The following is a 22,325-nucleotide window of genomic DNA, read 5'->3' on the forward strand; positions in this document are numbered from 1 at the left end:
ATTAGATTTTACTACAATGCCTATGCAACAGCAAGTGTACATAGACACAGGCATCCACGTGTGCCCAACGACATCCTTTTTTCTAGATAAATGACCTACAAATCTCTTACATTTCCATGTATTTTTGAAATCTTATTTACATCTGTTTTTTAAAACTGAAATGTATTAGACACAATAATAAATGAGTGATAATAAATCCTATCTGTTAAATATTTTTCAGCATGCAAGCATTCTTTGATCACAGGTTGTTAATTTTAAATGTAATTACAGACAGTTTTGTTAAATGACCATTTCTTGGCTTCTTGGGAAGATTCCTTGAAAATGAACTTGAATTCCAATTAATTACCAGAACTTTGCCTTCTTCTTCTCTCCCCCTCCTGCCTCCCAAAATAAGAAAGGGAAACAGGATTTACCTTTGTACATGGAATATAAGTTTGGAAGTACTATAAAAAATTAATAAACACCAGATCACCATTCTTTGAGATAAAAAAGAATAAAGTAAACAAAACCAAGCAAAATAAAAAGCTTTTGTAAGAAACCCTGATTTTTTTATTAGGTGCCTCTGAAAGGAAAAAATTGTTTGCTTTACTTTACTTTTTTTGGTGTTGGTTTTCTTTTAGTTCTCAGTGGTCAAGTTGTCCACTTTGGTGTTGAGATTTAAAACACTGATTCTAAGTATTTTTCCCTGAAACGTTAAACATTTCTTTTTAGTCTGACACACAGAGGGTCAGCAGCAATTACTGCATTACTAGAGTGGGAATAATTTTGGCAGTGTCCATGAGCTGGTGGTGCAGCTCCACAGGGCAGCGTGAAACAGAGGATACTGAGACCCCCTTTCTCACTCCATGCTGGGGGGCACTTTGGGCTGGCTGCTCTCTTCCACTTTAGCTGTGCAGCAAATCCAAGCAGTCAGTAAAGTTCTGCTCAATCTGCTCCTGTCTGTACTTGCACTCTGGGGCTTCCCCTGCTCACAGATATGTGAGGGACAGGTCCTCAACTGCAGCCTAACCCACACTGCTGCCAGGGCACTCTCAGCCTATCTCCAGCTGCTCCAGTTGCTCACTCAGCTATTTCTACTCCTTTAAATAGGAATCCCATGCTGTACACAAGTGTTTTACTGCTTTTTTCATGAGAACAGATTAATGCCTAGTATCAAAATCTAAACTCTTTATTAACAAGAATTACTGCAAGGATTTAATCCATAAACTCTGTGCTGTTAAAGCTTTCATGGGCTTTAAATGAGAGTCTTATATCAGGTTTTGTCTTGTTGTACTCATTTACAGCAAAATGTCTAAAAAATTATTGTATTGGTCTGATGTGTGGAGTTTTGAAGGAAAAAAGGTGTCTATAGGGAAATATCTGCATAAAGACTCTGCTAGTTATTAAGTTATTATAAAATTCTTATAAAAAACTTGGATTGTTCACACCAACAGTACTAAATGAGGAGTGACAAATCCTTAAAGCTGGCAAAGAATAAAAAGATCCCTATTATTTATAAAACATGTAAGCTACAAACTTATTTCAATGGATACAATTCAAAATTCCTTTACTAGGTGCCATGTACCAGCATCTCACTCTTTTTTCCTTTTTTATTTGTCTTTTTTTTTTCTTTTTTTTTTTTTGTTTGCATTTTGGGAATTCTCTTCTTTGCAGCAAGTACTTACAAACCAGCTGTTCTTGCAATATGTATTTGAAAACAGAAGACATTAATTTCAAAAGACACATATAAAAGTTTGAGGAATGTTGTGACAGTCTTTCAAAAACAAGCATTTACAAATTAGTTCCACTGATATCAGAAGATTCACTTCAGTGAGCAAGGGCTTAGCAGTGTAAATTAAGGTCTCATAATTTGGCAGTTAATAATAATACAGTTTCTAGACAGCATAATTTTATTATGTTAAGACACAGTCACGGTTTATAATTTGCTTCTCATCATTTGTATGCACCTGATGCTTAGTGCTTGCTGAATTCACTATCTTGTTTTTAACATCATATTGATCTCCATATTAACAAAGCACAATGTCATAAAATGTCAGATTAGCACTTATATTCAGGAATGAGCAGCCGGCGACTCCAAATTGGAGTTTTCTCACATAAAACACACAACTGCCCACTACATTTAGGAAACACTTTATATAATGTTTTTCTTGATTTTACAGCTAAACCAGAATCTTTCTGACAGCACTACTAAAAAAAAAATGCCTCTTAGCTTTAGCACCAGTAGGTAAACTTAACAAAGAATGTTTTTTGTTTTGGATATACAAAACCAGTGAATTTGGCAGCAATTTATCACGTTCTCAGGACACTAATCAGCCCTTTCCTTCTTTCAGTGATCTACCTGATCTCTGGACACCCAATATGCTTACTTATTCAGAAATTATTGATCATCATAGGAAAGTCATGTCATGAAGTCATGTCACACCCATTAAAATGTAAGCACTTAAAATCTGCCAGTGTGCTGTAACATACTCCTGTGTTACTGCAGAATCAGAACAGAGGACAACTGCCTAGAAAACAGAGGTTAGTATTAAGAACAAAAATAAAAGGAAATGGTCAAGAATTTAGTCTAGTTAAATCTTGTATTACAAACTTAACACAATTAGAAAAAAAGAAGTATATTTGAGCCACTGGGATGTAACATTGTTTTACAGTAAGTGTGAAACATTCCTCATAGGAACAGTATTTGTTCTGAAGCTTCTAAATGAATGGTCCATGCAAATATGTTAGAGCAATATGACTGAAAGAGTATTCCTTTTTCAAAAGATACAATCAAGTAGTGAGGAGGTCAGAATAATGTACTAATACCTGTTTTGGACTCATTTGTATACAGCTGCTTTCAATGGGAGTTACCTTAGAAATGCAATGGGGCGTGGTGCAGCTGTGTTCTGCTGCACACATTGGTACAAAACCAAAATGATATCATCTTCAATTAGTAGGTCACTGAAGAGTAAGAGTTCATTATATGTATCTACAGGTTATTATTTCCACATTTTAAATTTCCATTCAGTTTGAGGAGACTGAAGAGTGCTCCACTGTTCTTATGACCAAAGCACTGGCGTACTATGAGAAAAATATCACTATTACCCAAGATAAGATGACCTCTGTGATGCATGGATGCAATATTAATCCTTCTAACACTCTGAGCAAAAGGTAATTGTTTTTAGGAGCTTCCTACATTTAAGCTAACAAAGGCTGCAAGTGTCATATGAGAAGTCTGTAGTAAACAGTTTTATGTCTTAAACAGTTAAATGTAATGTCATGACTAGATAATTTCTGGAATTTCCTGCCCACAAAATACAACACATTGTGTTATGCGTATCTTCAGTGACTATTGTGGTCTCAAGATACATCAGGGCTCATAACACAGAAATATTAACAAGGAGACCTATGAAGTCACCAAAAGTCACTCTGAGCTGCCATGAATGAGAAAAACAGAACATTTAACACACAATCATGACACTTTCAAGCAGGGATAGATTTCAGGAAACAGCACCAAACTCTAGAAATTGTAGCACCGGTAGCTGAGGGATGGATACATTCTTGTTAATAAAACAAAAAGAATGCTATTTAGAGAGTAGAAAAACAGTAGACAAACTCAACATGTACTAGATGATGTTTTGTTTGGCCAGACTTAGGACAGAGGTCACTTGGCTTGTTCATCCTAGAGAAGCGGAGACAGAGGTGAGACCTCATTGCAGTCTGCAACTTCCTCGAGAGGGGAAGAGGAGGGGCAGGCACTGATCTCTGCTCTGTGGTGACAGTGACAAGAGCCAAGGCAATGGCCAAGAGCTGTGCCAGGGGAGGTTTTGGTTGGACTTCAGGAAAAGGTTCTTCACTTAGAGGGTGGCTGGGCACTGAACAGGCTCCTCAGGACAGTGGTCACAGCACCAGCCTGACAGAGTTCGAGAAGCATTTGGACGATGCCCTCAGGCACAGGGTGTGATTCCTGGGGTGGCCTGTGCAGGGCCAGGAGCTGGACTTGTAGGTGCCTTCTAACTCAGGGTAATCTGTGATTTTATGATCCATTAAAAAAGTGTATGGCCCAGTATTTTTTTAAACTTTGTGGTACATTCTAATTTCAACATACACCTTTTTACCTACAGTTTCAGACAATTCAACATAGGTATAAATTATTGCATGGTGGCTGTACAGTAACAAAGAAAGCAGAAACCTATCCCAAAAGCAAGGATTGCAAGCTTCTAATTTAAGTAAGAGTTGCGACTTAATCTAAACCCCCACCAATTTCAAGAACAGCCCTCTAAGGGTATAAGTGACTTCTCTGAATAAAAAAAGAGAAGTGCACTCAGTTGAGTAAGAGAACCTAATCACTGAAGAAATTCAGAAATGTAGAGTGAGTTTAAAAAAGGTTGAAATGTTGCTGTTCTCAGTACTGAATCTTAAGATTCAGCCTCTGAATTGACCTTACAGACAGCTGCACAATTTCTTTTGTGAGTCCAAAGCCTCCTTAGTGGGTTTCAGCTGGAACTGAAACACTGACTTGCCATGTCAGTGTACAAGGTGTTAAAAAAAAACCCAAAAAACTGGCAGAGAACCAGCTACCACTACTTTTCTTTTCCCTCCTTCCACAAGTGACAACACCCTGAGAGAAAATAATTTTAACTCATTCTAGCAAATTCTGTAAAGTTATGTCCTTGTGTCCATTTTGACTTCACACAGGTTTTACTTCAAGAAAAATGCGGGGTTATTTTTGATTTTCACCAATTAATCTGGTAATTCTGATTTAAATGCTAATTTCCATTTGCTAAGTTGTGTCTTCATCCAACTTTACTGACTCTCTCAACACTTGCAAAAATAATTGCATTCTACCACATCCCTTCCTATTTTTAAGGTAAATTATAAAATAAATATCTCCCTTTACACACATATAATAAAAAATTATTTCCAAACAGATATGTAGGATTATTTCAGCACCTCTGAAACTTCAGACAGATATTTTTATCTAGCAATTGCACTGAGTTAAACAAACCAATCATCAGTGTTTATCTACTGTGCATTTCCCTGCTTGAAAACTTTTTTAATTATTACAAATTTTGCAAGAACTAGCCAGACCCTGCTACTTTAGCTTCTGTTATAATCTAAAATCACATGGAAAACACTGAAAAAACAGTTTATCTAATTTTATTTTTCTCTGAATTCTTTTTTACTTATGCATATTCACATTGCACATGTTTTTGACAGTTTATTGTCAAACACAAATATTGGGGAAGCTGGTTTCTCACCTAAGAAAGAAACACAAATGAAAATTTAAAGTAACTATCCCATGAGGAGACCAAAAAATCCTTGTCACATCCCAGATAGAGGCAATTGTGGAATTCATCTTCAAACAGAAAATAATGTTCCTCAGATTTGCAACCTGTACTGGGGACTACAGGTGAATTAGGCTGCAAATACCAAACATATCATGCTGCTTGATCCACTAAATCACCCCAGAAATTTCTGTATTCAAAAGACCCCCAATTCATTGTGTCCATGGAAAACACAGATAACAGTACCACAATGTTACACTCAAAATTCCTATTTCCCCTCTTGATACCTATGCAGCTTCTCAAGCATATGTTCTGCTTAAAGCTAGGATTAAAACATTTATAGAGCACAGATGTTCTGTAGATGAAATAACTACCAATCTGTAACTTTTAATTTAATTTTTTTAATTTTTTCAATTTTAACCATTGTATAACACTGTTATAAAAGAAACTCAGTAGTGTAGATTTAAGAAGTTTCATAATTAGTCTGAAAAAGTAATTATCAACATAAGGATTCTACCCAGAAAGGCCTCATGATTGGCATTTACTTACTTCCTTAAAGGCATTTTACCCTTCCTATATGTACTTCTTGGCCAGTAAATGATGGAAACATGTATGTCCTTATTGCCAAAGTATGTTCCATTTACTGGAAAGAGTAATAGGTGGGATAAACACTATAACAGATTCATATTACAGAGAAAACTTTCCAGGTCCTTCTCCCCTGCTCTCAAATACTGTTAGCACACACATATATCTGCAAATGTTTAAGAGAGACAGAAAGAAAATTATTCAGTATCATACTACACAACTTTCCCTGATTAATTTCCCCAAATATCTCAGGTATCTCAATATTAGGCAGAATGACAAAAAAAGCAACTCCCTTCCAGATACAACAAAGAGGACAGAAAAATGCACCAAATCTTCCAACAATACTCCTCCCTGTTTTACTTCTTTTTTATTTCAGCCTATCCTAACAGGTTCTATAAATCAAAGTTTCTACATTATACCAGCATTTCATCTGAAAGATTATTCTGGTTTGCATTAAGCACCTTGCTCAATACAAAAAAAAAAAAAAAAACCAAAAAAAACACCTCAATTCTATTTGTTCATTATTGATTTGTACCTCAAAAACTTCTTCATCCAGAATCCTGGTTCCAAACACAGTGATGCCATTGGTGTCCACAACTGTTTTGTCACTTCTGTCAAGTGGTTTTGTAGTTTTTTTGTTACAGTCAACAATCATTGTAACACTCTTTTTCTCCACACTGATGGCTACTCGATGCCACCTATTAAAAAAACCCAATATAAGTTGACTGTAATTTATGGTTTTAAGACTAGGTCATTGTGTTCTTATCAAATCAGTTTATAGGAGGTGATGCACCAATTCACAGATAAAATTTAAAATGTCTCCTTTTATTTCTTTCTTCTATACATAAACAAGTGTACAAAGTGTTTAGACTAGCTGCTGTATAAATTCTGTCCCTCAGCACAAAGGGGTCTGAGCCACAGCTCGTTGTAAACACACTCTGTAAGGTGAAGCTCAAGCTGATGTTCTCTGCAGCTTTAACCAGGGAACATTACCAAACTCAAATTAGATGTCAGTGCACAGTTTGCATTTTAATAGATTGAACAAGCTGACAGCAGACTCTTTTTTATGAATGTGTTTGATTTTCCAAATTACTTGCGCAAATATAATTAACCCAGCAGGTTATTATTTATTATTTACAATTCACTATTTTTTCTGTGTAATCAACCATCAAAATGTTACCATGTTCTTTTACATATTTGAAGGTATTCCATAGCTGTAGAGAAATAAATACAAACGATTCCAACATAGATGCCTTTCCAGATAAACATATTTACAAATACTTGGCACTATTCCTGTAACAATAGCTTTGCCTACATAATATTGACCAAAAAGTGAATGAAGCGTTTCAGAGTACTGAAAAGTGACATGACTTTAGAGACATTTGAGAATAAAGTCTTGTATGTTTTGCCCAACTCTACTATGTTCTTTATGAGACTTTATGAATAATCATGATAGACTACATTAATTTTGTGAGCCTCTCTGCTATGACAAATGTTTAAGAAAAAAAGCAGACCACTCTGTAATCCACCATGGAGCAAAAGGCTAAAGAATATTTGATAGACCAGGACAAAAAATGTAAAATATGTCATACTAATGATGGGTAAGAGGAAGGCTGGAATCAAATTATTTTAGTTGGCATTTGTAGCATTAGGGTTGCCTAAATCAGAGAGAAAGCTTAGATCATTGTTACAAAGAGTGTCTGTGTATCAAAAGGAACACCTTGAAGCTAATGGAATCTGACTGCTAAACAGTATCACTGAGCCAGAACTATAATTCCATGTTTTCTCTGGAATGCTGTTAAACACTACCATTATAAAAGCAAACTGGCCATGCATCCTCAGGCACATTATGCTGTTCACACTTTTTAAATATATCTCAGTTTGAGATGAAGGTTGTTGTCCTAGATCCTTCATAAAATAGCTGAGTCAGAAGAAAATTGTTGGCTTATCTTTTGAAAGTGTGTAGAAGCTGAAAGCATAAAATCATAGCTCACTGTGCCTAGGATTGACTCCAGTTGATTTAGAAATTGTATAGTCTCAGTGTAGCAAATTGTACCAAACCAAGTTCATTTTTATTTCTTCATTTTAGCTAGTTTATCAACATTTTGGATTAAAGTCTATGTCAAAGTTTGTTATTTAACAAAAAGTCCATTAAAAATGCTGGGTTTTTTTTAATCACTCCTTCTGCTAGGAAAATGAATCAAGGCTAGGTTTCATCATATAATTTCATTGCCTGGTAATACTAGGCCAAGCAGACAATTAAGGGTTTTTTTTCTTCTTGATTGCTTTATAAAAGTGTTTCATTATAGTTCAATTTTTTCCTTTCCTCACTGAATTGCTTTCTTTTGCTTTAGTAAAATTTATTTCTGTGTATTTCTGAAGATTGTGGTTGCTCCTCTTGGACTGCAACACAGCAAATAAAAAGCCTTTGAAAGAATGAATGTCTTTTTACAAGCACTGAAATGACATTCCCAGAGAATGATTGCTTGTCTACAAAGCTACAAAAAACTAACAACTGCATTACTAATGCAACAGGTATTTGAGATTAATTCCTTTACTGAGGGTGCAATATAAATACTTATTCTTTCCTGATTTCCTTATACATAGGATTTCCTTATACATTCGTATCTCAAACTTTTATTTATCTGCTGGTTTGGCTTTGGATAGAAGAAATTCTATGCTGTCTTGTCAACTTGTCTTCACACTGCCTACCACTTTTAAGTGGACCAGACATTTCTTTTAGTGAGACTATTCCTTGAGACTTTTTGAAAACAGCTTCTTTGTATATCAGACAGGAAGAATATTCATAGGTTTAGCTTGGGTTGGATTAATTTCTATGACTCTCTCCTCACCTTTGACTTATAAAAATGGCAGATAAGATTGTTTGTTTCATTTATAGCTGTATGGACCATTTGGAGCTGGAACTGTATTCTGCTGCAAAGCTTCTCTAATTTTGTACTACACCAGCTGAACTAGCTAGAAACTATATTACTGACATATTTAAACATTTAAGGAAACTGTTTGTAAATAGATAATCACATATACAGTGGTTTGCAATATGTTCTTAATTTTAAAATTTTGCACTTACTTGCCATCAGCGATGTTGACTGTTCTGAAAAGAGGATAGTCTTCTGGGGCAGGTTTTCCATTTTGATCTTCAAACAGGAAGACAGGGGACCTACCAACTTCAACACCTACTTGCTGAATTCCTTGTTCATTGTAGATAGACAAAAGGAAAGACTGAATACCCTTCTTAGGTTTTACTGTCATTAATATTGAAAAATCTTCTGGAAAACTTCCACCTGTAAACAAAGTGATATATACAGCTATAAATTCAGAAAATATGAAACATTTTTTCTATAAGCACATAGGATCCAGCATACAAACTTCAGCATACAATTCTCAAAAATGAGTACATAAAAATTATATTAGGAACATTTTCTGTGTCTCTTTTTTTTCTTTCTGATTTCACTTTTATTCCTGTAAAGTAAACCTTAATGGTTCTTAAACATAACTGGTAAATCATACAATCATAAAATGGTTTGGGTTGAAAGGGACCTTAAACTCATCGTGTGCCACCTCCTGCCACGCGGGGGATGCCACACGCTAGACCAGGTTGCTCAGGGCCCCATCCAAGCTGGCCTTGAACACTTTCAGTGCTGGGGCATCCACAACTTCTGTGGGCAAATTGTTCCAGTGCCTGACCACTTTCTGAGTAAAGAATTTCTTTGTAACATCCAATACTACTCTCTCCTCTTATACTTTAAAGCCATTTCCCCTTGTCCTAACACTACCTGCCCATGTAAATAGTCCCTACCCCTGTTTTCTATAAGCCCCTTTAAGTACTGAAAGACTTAAGAGGATTTAAAGGTTACTGAAGGACCCCACCACCCACCCAAAATGGGATATACTCAGAGCTTTCTCTCCTCCAAGCTGAACAAGCTCATCTCTCTCAGCCTGTCTTTGTAGGAGAGGTGCTCTAAATCTACTGTAAATTCCTGTAATAACACAAAGTATGAAAGAACCATGGTAGTTTCCCAAGAAGACTCTCAGGCACTTCAGTAGCCCTTGACAACAGTTTATTTTAGTTTCTCTCCCACAATATATATTTGAGTCTTTCTGGAATTATATTGTGCATACATTAAAAAAATACATAACTAGTTTTCTTTAATGGAAGATTTAAGCAAAATCAAAGAATATTACTTTCACTTATTCCCTGAGGCCTCCTTTGTGAAGTAGAGATGATGTATCAAACACTGTTTCCACGTTTACAACTAAAAATAAACACAATTAAAAGTAGATATAGTTTATAAAGGAAGCACTGAAGTGCTGCTCCTGTGGAATCTTGTGGTAAATCTGCATTTCATTCGATGCAAAACTCTATTAGGCTTAATAACAAACAAAATGTAAGACTGAGATTCTAAAACTCAGAATATGCTCTGGATCCATGTGGCTTCAGCTGTAATTTGGCATACAAGAAAAGGATGAGAATCTAATTGTAGCATTGGCAATGAATATAACTGCAGCTCTGTGTGTAGGAGAGTGGATAAAATGTTCTTAGACATTTTAATATCGTATGAGAACAAGCTTTAATAATAATATCTTGTAGTTTTGAAATCAATTAAAGCATATAAGAATTCATCAATCTCTGATTTTGGAATTTTTTCTTCCAACGAAGAAAATGGAAGATTGTTTCCATGACAGGTATTATAGGAAAACTCCAAAGATTCTAGATTGTTCCTTGAAGACAAATTTTTACTTCTTGAATTACAATGTGTAAACAAAATACGTAGAATTTCCTTTGCTCTTTAAATGACATACTACCCTTGTAAACCATAACCCCCTGGTCTTACATTTTTATTTTGTCTGCTGCAGTGATGCTTTATGTGCTTTCTACTCCTTTGTAACTTTTTAATGGAAGCTTGTTGAAACATTGTAGTAGCATAGACTATGTTTATACATCGTTTTGACATCTTGTTTTGAAGAGATCAAAGCTCAACAGATAGGAAACATTTCTAGGAAGGAAACATACTCTGGCGAGTCACTTTTAAAAGTTGTCCATGACAGGGTAAAGCACATTGAATTAAACTGTATGTTATACCTTCTAATGTCATAGCAAATAGATGACAAAAATATGGAAAAGAAAGATGACTGTCACAGGCCAGAGAAACTCTTAGAGAAGCACTGAGTACCTGCCCTATCTGCACTGTTAACGTGAAAGATGTGTTGGAAGTGCTAAAGGCAAATGATAATAATTCAGCTTGTCTGGATACGTGCTCTTCAAACATGTAACATCCTAGGGGGAAAAAGTGAACGTTTAGGAAAGGTGACTGAAAGCAAGTCAAGTGTCTCAGCTCAGTAGTCTCTGTAATTGCTGCTATTGCAACATTCCCAAATGTTTTATCTTGAATCTGCTCTGGGTAATCAGAAGAAAATTTCCTCCAAACACAGCTTTGATTGAAAGAGTCAAAAAAAGCAATGACATTTTAACATGAAAAATATATATATTGCATCTAACATATAAAACTATATGCATATATAGTTCTTGGACATATATCTGGAATAGTCTACAAAGCCTTCTTAAATACTTTTAAATTTCTTGTGGAGGGAAAATATCTAGAAAAATATTTTTATATATCTGGGTTAGCATTCCTTCATGCTTTTGTAAAAGATAACTAAGAGCATGTACAACAACAGTATCACAAATATCTAAACAGTTTTCTTATTACAATCATATATTGCCTTCCGGGGAAACGCCAAAGATTCTAGATTCCTCCCTGAAGACAAATTTTTACTTCTTGAATTACAATGTGTAAACAAAATGTGTAGAATTTTCCTTGCTCTTTAAATGACATACTACCTTTGTAAACCAGAACCCCCTGGTCTTACATTTTTATTTTGTCAGCTGCAATGATACCTAATGTGCTTTCTACTCAACAACATTATCACAAATATCTAAACAGTTTTCTTATTACAATCATATATTGCCTTCTAGTCAGTGAAATCAGGGTCTGCTATATTCTGGGAAGTTGGTAAATAAAATTAAATTAATTTTTTAAAAGATGGAGGATTTACTGGATATAGTAGCTCCTGATGAGTTACAGGAGTTAAATGAAAGCAAGCATAGGACACATTAAAATGTGTACTGTTTAGCAGAATTGGTATCTCACAGCTTGATCTTATCTTGGATATCTTCTATAGCCTTTCCACTGCTATAGAGTACTAAGAAAAAGAGACACAATCCCTCAAATTCTTTATTCTATATATTCTATATATTCTAATATTCTTTTAAATTTCTTTAAGAATAATCTGAAAAATGAACACTTCTTGTGATGAGGAGAGAGGATGCCTGTACCACAAGACTGAAAAGGAATAAATTACCATAATCACCTCCAAATTATTTTTTTTACTACTTTAAAGGATAGCAGGACATTTCCCATTCAACTCAGTCAAGAGGATATATTAAAACCTGAGGAAGTGTATGAAAAATAATCTAAATATTATATCTTTAGTGAATTTTGCTTTGTTCTTCTTCCATCAACAATAAGTGATGAGTTAAGGGAGCATGTAAGTTACTCTTGAACTGCATATATCATGGGAACACATTATTACTACAAAATAAATCATGCTTGACCCTTTTCTGAATCTAAGTGACATCTATACGACTGCTACTCTAAAGGACAGAAAAGAGAAAGTATTTTTCTTTGCCACTTCTAATCTGTATGTATTCTGTATGACTTGTTATAACTCTATACCATGTGTCAAAACAGAAAATTTAAATCTTCAAAGATTTGGAGTTTTAGTATTCTTACTATCATTCTCAACAGTTTGAGTCAAGTGACAAGTGATAGTGAAATAACGGAATAAAAGTCTCTCTGTAGCATCCAAAGAATCTTTCCCAAAATTTGACTATTTCACTTTAGAGAAATTTGAGAGAAGATGGAATCACAGCTATCCACAACTAGGCTTGTTTAGTCCCCCAAATACCGAGATACTCTTAGGTAATTCTTACCAGATGTTACTTCTGGGAATGATTTTGCAATGGCCAACCAGAACTCATTTCTCCCACTGCAGCATTACTCCAGGAAGCACAATGGCTCTAAATGCACTACTGAAACAGGCAGAGACTTGCCAAAGCCACCAAATAAGGTTTCCATCAGATAGCATCATGAAAGAACAGGTAATATGACTTAGCAGTCAATTCTGGCAGTGACAGAATTTGATGGAGAACTTTATAACTGAAGCCAATAAAACCTGAATCTTTTGGTGGATAGAGCTCATTCAACCATTCATATGCAGAAGTGTTTTGTGCTACTGATGTTGCACTACATGCTATGCTTTAGAGAACATAAAAACATATGCAGCAAGGTAATGTACAAAATTAACAACTTTCTGCCCATCTTACCTGGGTACAGCTGCTTTGTTGGGGCACTCAGCTGTGCAGTTTTTGAAACCCTGTAAGCAACATCTGATCCTTTTGAATTCCTTCTGTTTGTGCAAAATCCTGCTGTTCTTGTTACTCCTTCTGGAGAATTGTGAAATTCTAATGCTTTTAGCACATCAACGGGCTCAGCTGACAAAGTTAAAAAAAAAAGAAAAACAACAAGAATAATTATTTATCTTGCATCTCTATGGCATCCAGCATCCAAAAATCTTTTAATTTCTTTGCAAATGTATATGTCTAATCAGAGCAGTAGCTGCATCCTACTTTGACTTATTGCACATTACTCCGACACTATAATGTTATTTTTATAGGATTATTCATTTTTAAATATGTAAGAGTTCATCCCATCCAATGTGCTTTTTATGATCATATTTTCAAACTACTTGATTACACACTGAAAATCACCATTTGCAAATGCTGAGGATCTTGCTGGTTGAAACTTCCAATACATGCTTTTAATGAGTGACTTCTGAGAAGTGAAATTGATCTTCAAAGCTTGCACAAAACTTTCAGAAGCATTCAGCTGCTAATAATCTGCTACCACAAAATCATCTGTTGCTAACATTAAAATATATTCTGATTACACATAACTGCTTTCTCAGACACAAAGGAATAAGGAAGCAGCTAAACTAATTTCACATACAAGTTGGAGAAAGAAAAATGTACCTGCTGTGTCTGCAAGGACTAAATGGGCGGAATTGCAGTCTTTCATTATTTCTAAGTTAAAATGCAATTTATACTTTAGAGACCAAGTACAATAAGATTGCATCTGTGCTCAGTGTATAACAATCTAAAATTGAAATCCAGAGAGTTATTGCACTGATATTGATGCAAATTAAAACGAACAAAAAAAGCCTGCATACATATGTAAAGCAACAAAAAGCCTTAATATATAAAAGTTCTCCATGGCAAAAGGACAAAGTACTGAATGGACATGCACTTCAAGAGAGGCAGTGAGAGAAGACAGTTAGCACACTGCATGTCTTTTCTCCTAGGAAAAATTAAGGTGCTTATTCTCATACTCCCTACAAATCACAGCTTCTTTAATCCTTTTTTTTTTTTAGTGGAAACAGAATTTCAGTAGACTTTTTTGTCACTTGGACTATTCCACAGTTTTTATTTTGGCAAACTCATAACCACTTAATTTGGGAAGACAAAGTTTTAAATGACATTCAGTGTCACAGCTGAGAAATGAGCTTGGTAAATCTGACTTCACATCTTTGAACTACACAGTGGCATTAACTATGGCTGATTCATTTTCTGTTATTCATTTTACGTGTCAAGAAATATCAACTTAAGTTTCAAAATTCACTGCCTGTAAATATTCAACTATTTAAACAAGTATTTCCACAGATGTGAACACAGTTTAACTAGCTCATCCTATTCATCTCCTGACAGTGCCAAATATGAAAAACTCAACTCTGTGGTTAAACCAATCTTTGTTTTCTCAGCCAGCCTAGAATGCACATAACTTCTTCTTTCTTAAAATATATTTGCAAGAAAATGCTTATGAACTTTAAAAATTTTTCCTCACATCTTGCAATTTTTCATTTCCTTTCCTCATTGAATCATCATTGTGTTATTAACATAAATCAAATATCCAATGTTTGTTGCAAGCTAACACATTGGGAATGAATGTTATAGTACACAACTGAATTTACCTAAAATCCACATACATGGAAAATTCAAGAAATTATGTTTAAACAATTTCAAAAGAGAAGTTTCAATATTATGAAAACACTGTGGTATTAGTCTATCTCCACTGTTGAGCACTGAAAAAATAATTTTAATGGATATAATGTATTTTCTATAGGTGTTCCACAGAGTTCTGAAGGAATCGCTACACATACTGAAGGAACATTTTGAAAGAACAGACACACATTTTTTTCTAGTAACCAACAGCTATCTTTGATGTACCTATAATAATTTGAACCAGAAATGTAGAACCAGTCACCAGAAATATTAGTACAAATTTCAATTCACTGTGTAAGTCAACCACTGCTACATTCTTTTATCCTTTGCCCTTTTCTATAATTTCTACCAGACCCTTCATTATTTTTTAGAATAATGGTTTTTCTTTGCCTGGCTGCCTGGGAGACTATTCACCCATAAAAAAGATTATTCATTACTCCCTGCTAGTTCTGCTGCTAAAAAACTTCCAGACAAGAAACAGAATAATAATAGGACAATCTTCAAACCACAAATTCCAGATAATAAGAACAAACATTCTGGTAATAGTCCACAGTTGACTATTTATTTATTTCTACAAACTGTGATTCACAAAACATAAAATAGCAGGACTAGTCAGTTTAAAATAATTACTAGAAATGTTGTGTGGTCCACAAACTAAGATCTCAGCTTGCATTTATATGGGGCAACATTAATATAACCCATATACTGACAGGTCAAGGATCTTTCATGAGACCTTCTGTACGGTGGATAAAACAGCTTGCCTATATGATTTTACCTTTCCCCAGTAGTCTTCTCAAAGAGTAGAGCAAAATGCAGATTAATTATAAATAATGTAGTGCTTCTGTATCCTTCCAATTTGGTGTCAATATTTCAGATGTCAAGGAAATAAATAAGAATCATGCAAACAGCTCTGTTCACCAGTTTTTGGGATGGAATTAATTCTCCTTACAAAACTTGGACATCAGCTTTGAAAACTCAACTCTGTTTGCCAGGGCAAATTTGACAAAATACAAGATCCAGACCCAGAAAGCAGCTCCCTTACATAGATGATTATGGCCATATTGCATTGCTGCTTGAAGGCTACCTCTTGCAAGAGGTGTAAAACAAGCCAGATGGTGCCACAAGACTAACTTATGAAAAAAGGGTCTTCATCAGGGGCAGCCTGCAGTCTGCAATCAAAATACAAATTTCTACTCTACTACTTTTTCAGAGGATTACTCTTTTCACTAATGACTATAGTGCAAAGCTCAATGGTGTTATGTCCTTGGTTCAGGAGAGTTCAGAGAGACAGCTCTGACTGCCACTGAAAGACTGTACAGCAGTGGCCAAAGCAGAAATGCTTAAAAATACCAGGATTTCTGGAATGGCAGAGGTGAATTCTTCAAAAATTCCTTTTTAAAAGTCAGAATTTTGTGAGATGGGAACCTGAGCATTCCAGTATCTTTCAAGATACCAAACAATTAATCATTTAACTCCATCATAAGTTCTTATACTTTCAAATATAAAGAAGGTAAAACACACAAAGAAAAATTAGTGGTGCCACATCTCAAGACTGAAAATGATAACTGAAGACTGAAAATGATATAACTTTAAAACTGTAGAGTCAAATTCTGGTCTTCATTACTGTGGTATGACTAAGTCCATTCACTCAGTGAGCTTTCCATATTTACAGTGGTATGGATCAGAACATTTGATCCAGAGCATTTCATACTAAATGTAACTCCAAAGCCATATTTATTCTTCCTTTCCTTTCCCTTTAGCTTTCTTACATTATGAAACTTATGAAAAAAATCAGAATATCTCTGCTGGAAATTAAAAGGATTCACTGAAGCTAAGTAGTTGTAAACTGGATGTTAGGTCACACTTCTACATTGCCAGATCAGGAGAGAGTATCGAATACATGAGGGGAGCTTCATATGTTTTTTGTTTATTTGGAGAGAAAGAAAATACATGTAAAAATTTACTTCCAGTCTTAGTTACCATTTCCAAGCCTAAATTTCATCTACAGACAGTGATATATTTGCTTTAAAGGCTATGACAATGTTTTCTATTCTATTAATTCATAACCCTATACTGTAAAAATAGAATGCCATTAGAGATTTGGAAAGTCTGTAGAAATCTAGACTACATAATTATCATATAATCACAGTTGAAAATATCATAGCTTTCATTCACTCCACAATATCTAAACTGAAACAGAATCTGTGATATATCATTATTAATAATACTGATACAACACATATGAATCAAATTCTGCTACCTTTATTTTGCATTACACCTAACAATTATTACCATTGCTCAGTGTGGTATCATCTGGAGTTAAGCAGAATCTGGTGAAAACAGCAGATTCATTTCTGACATGCCCTAACATCACAAAAATAAACAACATCATTATTCAAGTTCAGAGGACTTGCTTCTTTCACGTAGACTTCCTGCCATTTGAGCTGGAATCTATCACACAACATGGCTCCGCCTTTCTCTTGGCGGAAACTGTCCATGGAGGAGGTTCCCAGGTACCATAACAATACAAGTTATGACAGCAGAGAAAGGAGAGGCTGAGAAACCGTAAAGGAGGGCAGAAACTGAAGTCCTCTGGACACATAGCCTGTACTCATGACTTATTCATTGCATGACATCAAGCCTCCTCCTCTTAAGGGTGACCCCAGTTTTCAGTAAAAATGCTTAGCAATTCCACATCTTCCTATGGTAATGCTTCTTGTAGATGATGACACAACCTTACGTAAAAGAACAGACATTACAAGAAAGGGACAAGTTTTAACATATGCAAGAAATGTGCATTGGAATGGTCATGTATTATGGTTCTAGCAACAATAATTTTTAAAGGTTATCTTTATTTCGGTGACTTTTAAATATTGAAAATGTTTTGATCTACAAAATGCTTTTCACAAAGTTTTACTCATCAGATCAATTTAGTGAGTGGCATTACGTTAGTGTAAAGTTTGTAAGTATTACGCCATTAACACACACTGAAAATAGAGCTGTACTGTTTTACCTAAGTAGAATGTTCTGTCCTGTGTCACCCTAAGTGGCTAATGTGTATGTGTCAATAAATTGACACTTAAGCATATGAAAAACCTGATTTTCTGTTTCTTAGCATACATATCTTCCAATCACAGTATCTTACTAGTAATTTAGGCCTGCTGAAGTCACAAGTAAGTTGACAAATTCTGTATCATATTATTTCCATTCAAATAAATGCCATGAACACTTCATTACTGGAAATTTTCTTCAGAAGAAAAAAATTACTGCATACTTGTGCTTTTTCAGAAAATATTTTTGACCCATCTAGGCTAGCTGGCTATCATCCAGGCTTCTAACCTAGGTACAGCTGTATAAAGAAGCAGTTTATGAGCCAATTCCATGAGTGGCTGCAATTCCACTCTAGTGTGGGTCTCACACGGTATTTCATGTCTTACTCAGATCTGAAGAGGTCAAACATTTAGTGTGATCCTATCCCAGTTGTATGCAGTGGTTCTCAGTAGACTTTGAACACATACAGATTGAAAATCTACTGCTCACTGAATAGAGAACTTTTGAATGAGTTTTATTATTCCTTAAAAGATGACCATGGAAGTCAGAATGAATCTATCTAAAGGTCCAACACCTTAAGCTTTCTTCTATTTAACATGGGACATGCTGCAAACCATTTACAAGCTGCGGTGGGAATGGAGCCTGAACCTTTGCAGATAGGGTTAGCACCAAGCTTGACATCCACTCTCTTGCTATAAACTACACAGCAAAGCACTTTGGAATTGCAGATGAAGGTGCTGGTGCCTAAGTACCAGACAGCCCAGTTCAGTTCAGTTATTGAAGATAGGGTAAAATCATATTGAATATAAGAAACCATCATCTGTATTCTCAGAGGGAAGGACTTCACCCTCATGCCTCCAGGAACTGACAGAAAAGTGACTGTGGTGGCAATGTCTGGCTGCAAAATTCCTTCCCATAAGAAACTGTCCAGAGAATGACTCATTTAGACTAAAATATGTTTATTTCTGTCCAATCACCTAATGAAGAAAAGAAGTTGAAATCCTATTATATTTAGATTTTGGTCCGTTAACTCCTGGTTGTTAGTCTCTGAATTTTATGAGAAAGCACAGGCACAATGATCCTACCCTATTGAAAGCTGTGTTTACTTGCATCATTTACTAGATGCTTCCAGACTGCCTGCCTGGGGACATACTTTGAATGCAAACAATAGCAAAACCCAAAGGGGAAAGAAAAGAGGCAGTACTCTTTACTATATAGATTTACCTTAGCAAACTGAAGGTGCAAGTCTGTGTTTGCTATACTGTTAATACCTATAGCAACTTTGCCTTTCCTCCTTTTTGATACAGTAAAAACTACTTTTAAACGGTATTATATGATTTCTGATATAATAAACAGATAACTTCCTGAGTTCCCATAATTCTTCACTAATTAATTTTTTTAATTGATGCAAAAGTGAAAATTTACCAGTGTTCACTCCACAAAGAGCCTTTAAGAGTTACAATCAATAACTCCTAATTAGGGAGATACTACCCCAGAGTAGAAAAGAGCTTAAATTTCCCCAGTACAAAGAATTATATGAGAAATTTAGGAAGACTGATGTTTCTAAGTTACTATTATTTTACTTCATATTTTTCCATGGAAATAGGCTTCAATCTGCCAGTAATCTGTTCCAATGGAACCACTGCAAAAACTAAAAGAGCCTTGGAACGTTAATCTTCAGTTCTAAATGGAGTGTTTTCTCAAAGTTTAGTCCAGTTTTATGTCACTGTAACAGGTCATTTAAAATCTACAAGCTGTGATGGCCTGGTAGGCTAAAATGTGTGTATTTGGTGAGTACTAATGAAGGGACTCCTTATATTTGTGGGCAAGATTTTCAGAAGAGGCCAACTCTAGTTGGATTTCTAGGTTTATATTTAAGGACCTAAGTAGAAGCTACTGACTGCACCACACGTTTTTGAAACCATGCTACCTATTAAAGATATAATAACCTATTGTTGTTTAGTTTATTTACTTTTCTTAAAACTTTGCATCTTTATAACTCTGAGAGCTCATTTTAAGGACATTCCATGTACTGTATAGGTGAGTAAAGATAAGCACTTCTCTGATGGAAGCTTCTAACTGACTCACTAAATGACACTCATTAAATCATTAACTAATGATGTCAGAAGTCTTCACCTCTTTTTTAACAGCAGCATTAGAATCTGGATTTGATAAACTGAAATTTTACTGACTTTTAGGATACATAACAAGACCATCAATTACTAGAAAATGATGCCATATCTAATGTGTTAAGAATATTTCTGTTCTTATTTTTACTCTTGGACACTTTTACTTATCGTGGGCAGTTATGCTGGATATCCTTTAAAAACAGAAAGGCATATAACATGATTATCTACACTTATTATTTTAATGTGTTTTTCATCTGTTAGGTATTCATAGAGAACATCCAAAAGCAGGAATTGAAAAGCATGTTAAGCCCAACAGCTTCACTTTGTAGGAGCTTTGTAGTTCCTACAAAAGACTCTATTGCCTTCCCACCACAGGGTCTAGTCTCTGTATCCCAAGCAAGGATTCCCTGCAGTTCAGCCATAGGTGTCTAAGCACCAGAAAAGGATCAGGCACTCTTCTGTCCTCACCATTTCCTACAGGCCAGCTCTGGGCAGAGCTGCCCTTCTCACAAGCTTTTGGGCTTGGCAGTCTGAGAACCGCCTGCCTCCCCACTCTGCTGGGAACCCAGCCCTGTAACAGAAGAACTGCTCTGGGAACCAGCATCAAAGCATTGGTTCTGCAGTGTCCTGTGGGAAGGCTCCAATAGCTTTTCATAGATGGACTTTATACAGCTGGATAAAACCAACTCTCTGTTTTAGGGGCTGCAAGAGTGACTTACATCTTCAAGGTACAAAAAGGAAACCAATTGAGTTGCCTACTTACATAGTGCTCCTGAAAATTAAGCCGATTTTTTTCCTAAGTATCTGAATGTAAATCTATGAGATGAACTGAATATATGTTGAATATATATACTTCTAGGGACATACTTCAAGGTTGTTTTACCTGTTAAGAATTTTCCTACATGAATTTCCTAGATGAATTATGTAATTGGAATCTTGACATTTTTAGAAACAGGTGTTATTGCAGTGATTTCATATTTAATGCTTACAAGAACTAGAGATTATCCAGATGCATACAGGAATGCTTTAAATAGCCTAGGACTGACTATTTCACCAACAAAGGCTTCTGTGAAACTGCTCAGAAATGGCTACTTCTGTTTCCACATCAGTTATTTGGAATTTTTTTATTGACTTCCTATGCTGAAAAGTCTATTAAATACATTATAGTATTTCAAAGGCTATGCAGACAGTCAACGCATGTACAGGAGGCAATTTTGATACTCACCAACTATGAACTATATCTCACTTTAAAGACCAACCTACAACACGCATCCAGTACAAACCAAAACCTAAAAAACCATAATCCTCCACCACTTATATCCTATACTGAAACCAGTGGAAAACTTGTCTAGGTATAACTTCACATTCAGATCTTTAGCAGAATTAGCTTGTAGGCTGATTTATTTACTGCACATATTCAGCAAAAAAGAATAATTATTTTAAGTTTTCATTACATTGCATAATTCTGAAGCAGAACCTAGATTTTGAAGCTTTTTATCACAATGTAAGTCACTACAACATATGACTTTTTTGTTGTTCAGAACCCTCTTGAGACTGGATAGATTGTGTTTTTATTACTTCTTTAGCAGCATTGACTGCCATCAAGCACTAATAACATGATGGTGATTTCATAAAAGATTTCACTCGTTACCCTCAGAAAACTGGGCTTGTTCATCATCTGTGCAGACCTGTATTGACCCCTTATTTTACAATACTTTAACATCTGTCCCATATTTCTATGGACTTTTTCTTATTTTGCACCTCAAGTCTTTTAGGACTACATTCCAAGTGTCTAACTATACTGAGGCCTCTGCTAAATATTCCAAAAGTTCTTTTTGTACAGACTGCAGGCACAGTAGTTTCAGCTGTGAAAATCAGCAAAACAAGTATTACATTCTTGAGTATCCTGTTTCTATTACCATATAAAAAGAGACACAGTCTAAAAATGGTTCGTGCTACAGGAAGAGGCAAGGCGTTCCCTCAGCAATTAAATATGAAATAAACTGAGTCCACTTAAAAGTTTTGTCATCAAGGTACTTATTGAGAAAGAATTCAAATAAGTATTCATCTTTCAATAAATGGGAGTTTTCAAATATGGAACATTGAACAGTTTTCAGTTTTAAGCATAGAATACAGTCAAGGACAAGATTTAGAAAT

General features: G+C 35.2%; 1 protein-coding gene across 2 annotated transcripts in view; it reads right to left on the minus strand.

Annotated features, from left to right (window-relative positions):
- The window catches only part of COL11A1 (collagen type XI alpha 1 chain), a 130,897-nt gene that overhangs the window by 103,054 nt on the left and 5,518 nt on the right, over positions 1–22,325 (minus strand). For both annotated transcript variants that reach the window (XM_039718195.1, XM_039718203.1), the window contains exons 2-4: positions 13,258–13,425; positions 8,941–9,154; positions 6,388–6,550 (exon numbers count right to left, since the gene is read on the minus strand). In XM_039718195.1, the coding sequence (XP_039574129.1) occupies positions 6,388–6,550; positions 8,941–9,154; positions 13,258–13,425 (545 nt within the window). The remainder of the gene's footprint in view (positions 1–6,387; positions 6,551–8,940; positions 9,155–13,257; positions 13,426–22,325) is intronic.

Source organism: Passer montanus, unplaced genomic scaffold (assembly GCF_014805655.1).
Source record: "Passer montanus isolate IOZ18808 unplaced genomic scaffold, ASM1480565v1 scaffold103, whole genome shotgun sequence".
Lineage (NCBI taxonomy): Eukaryota > Metazoa > Chordata > Aves > Passeriformes > Passeridae > Passer > Passer montanus.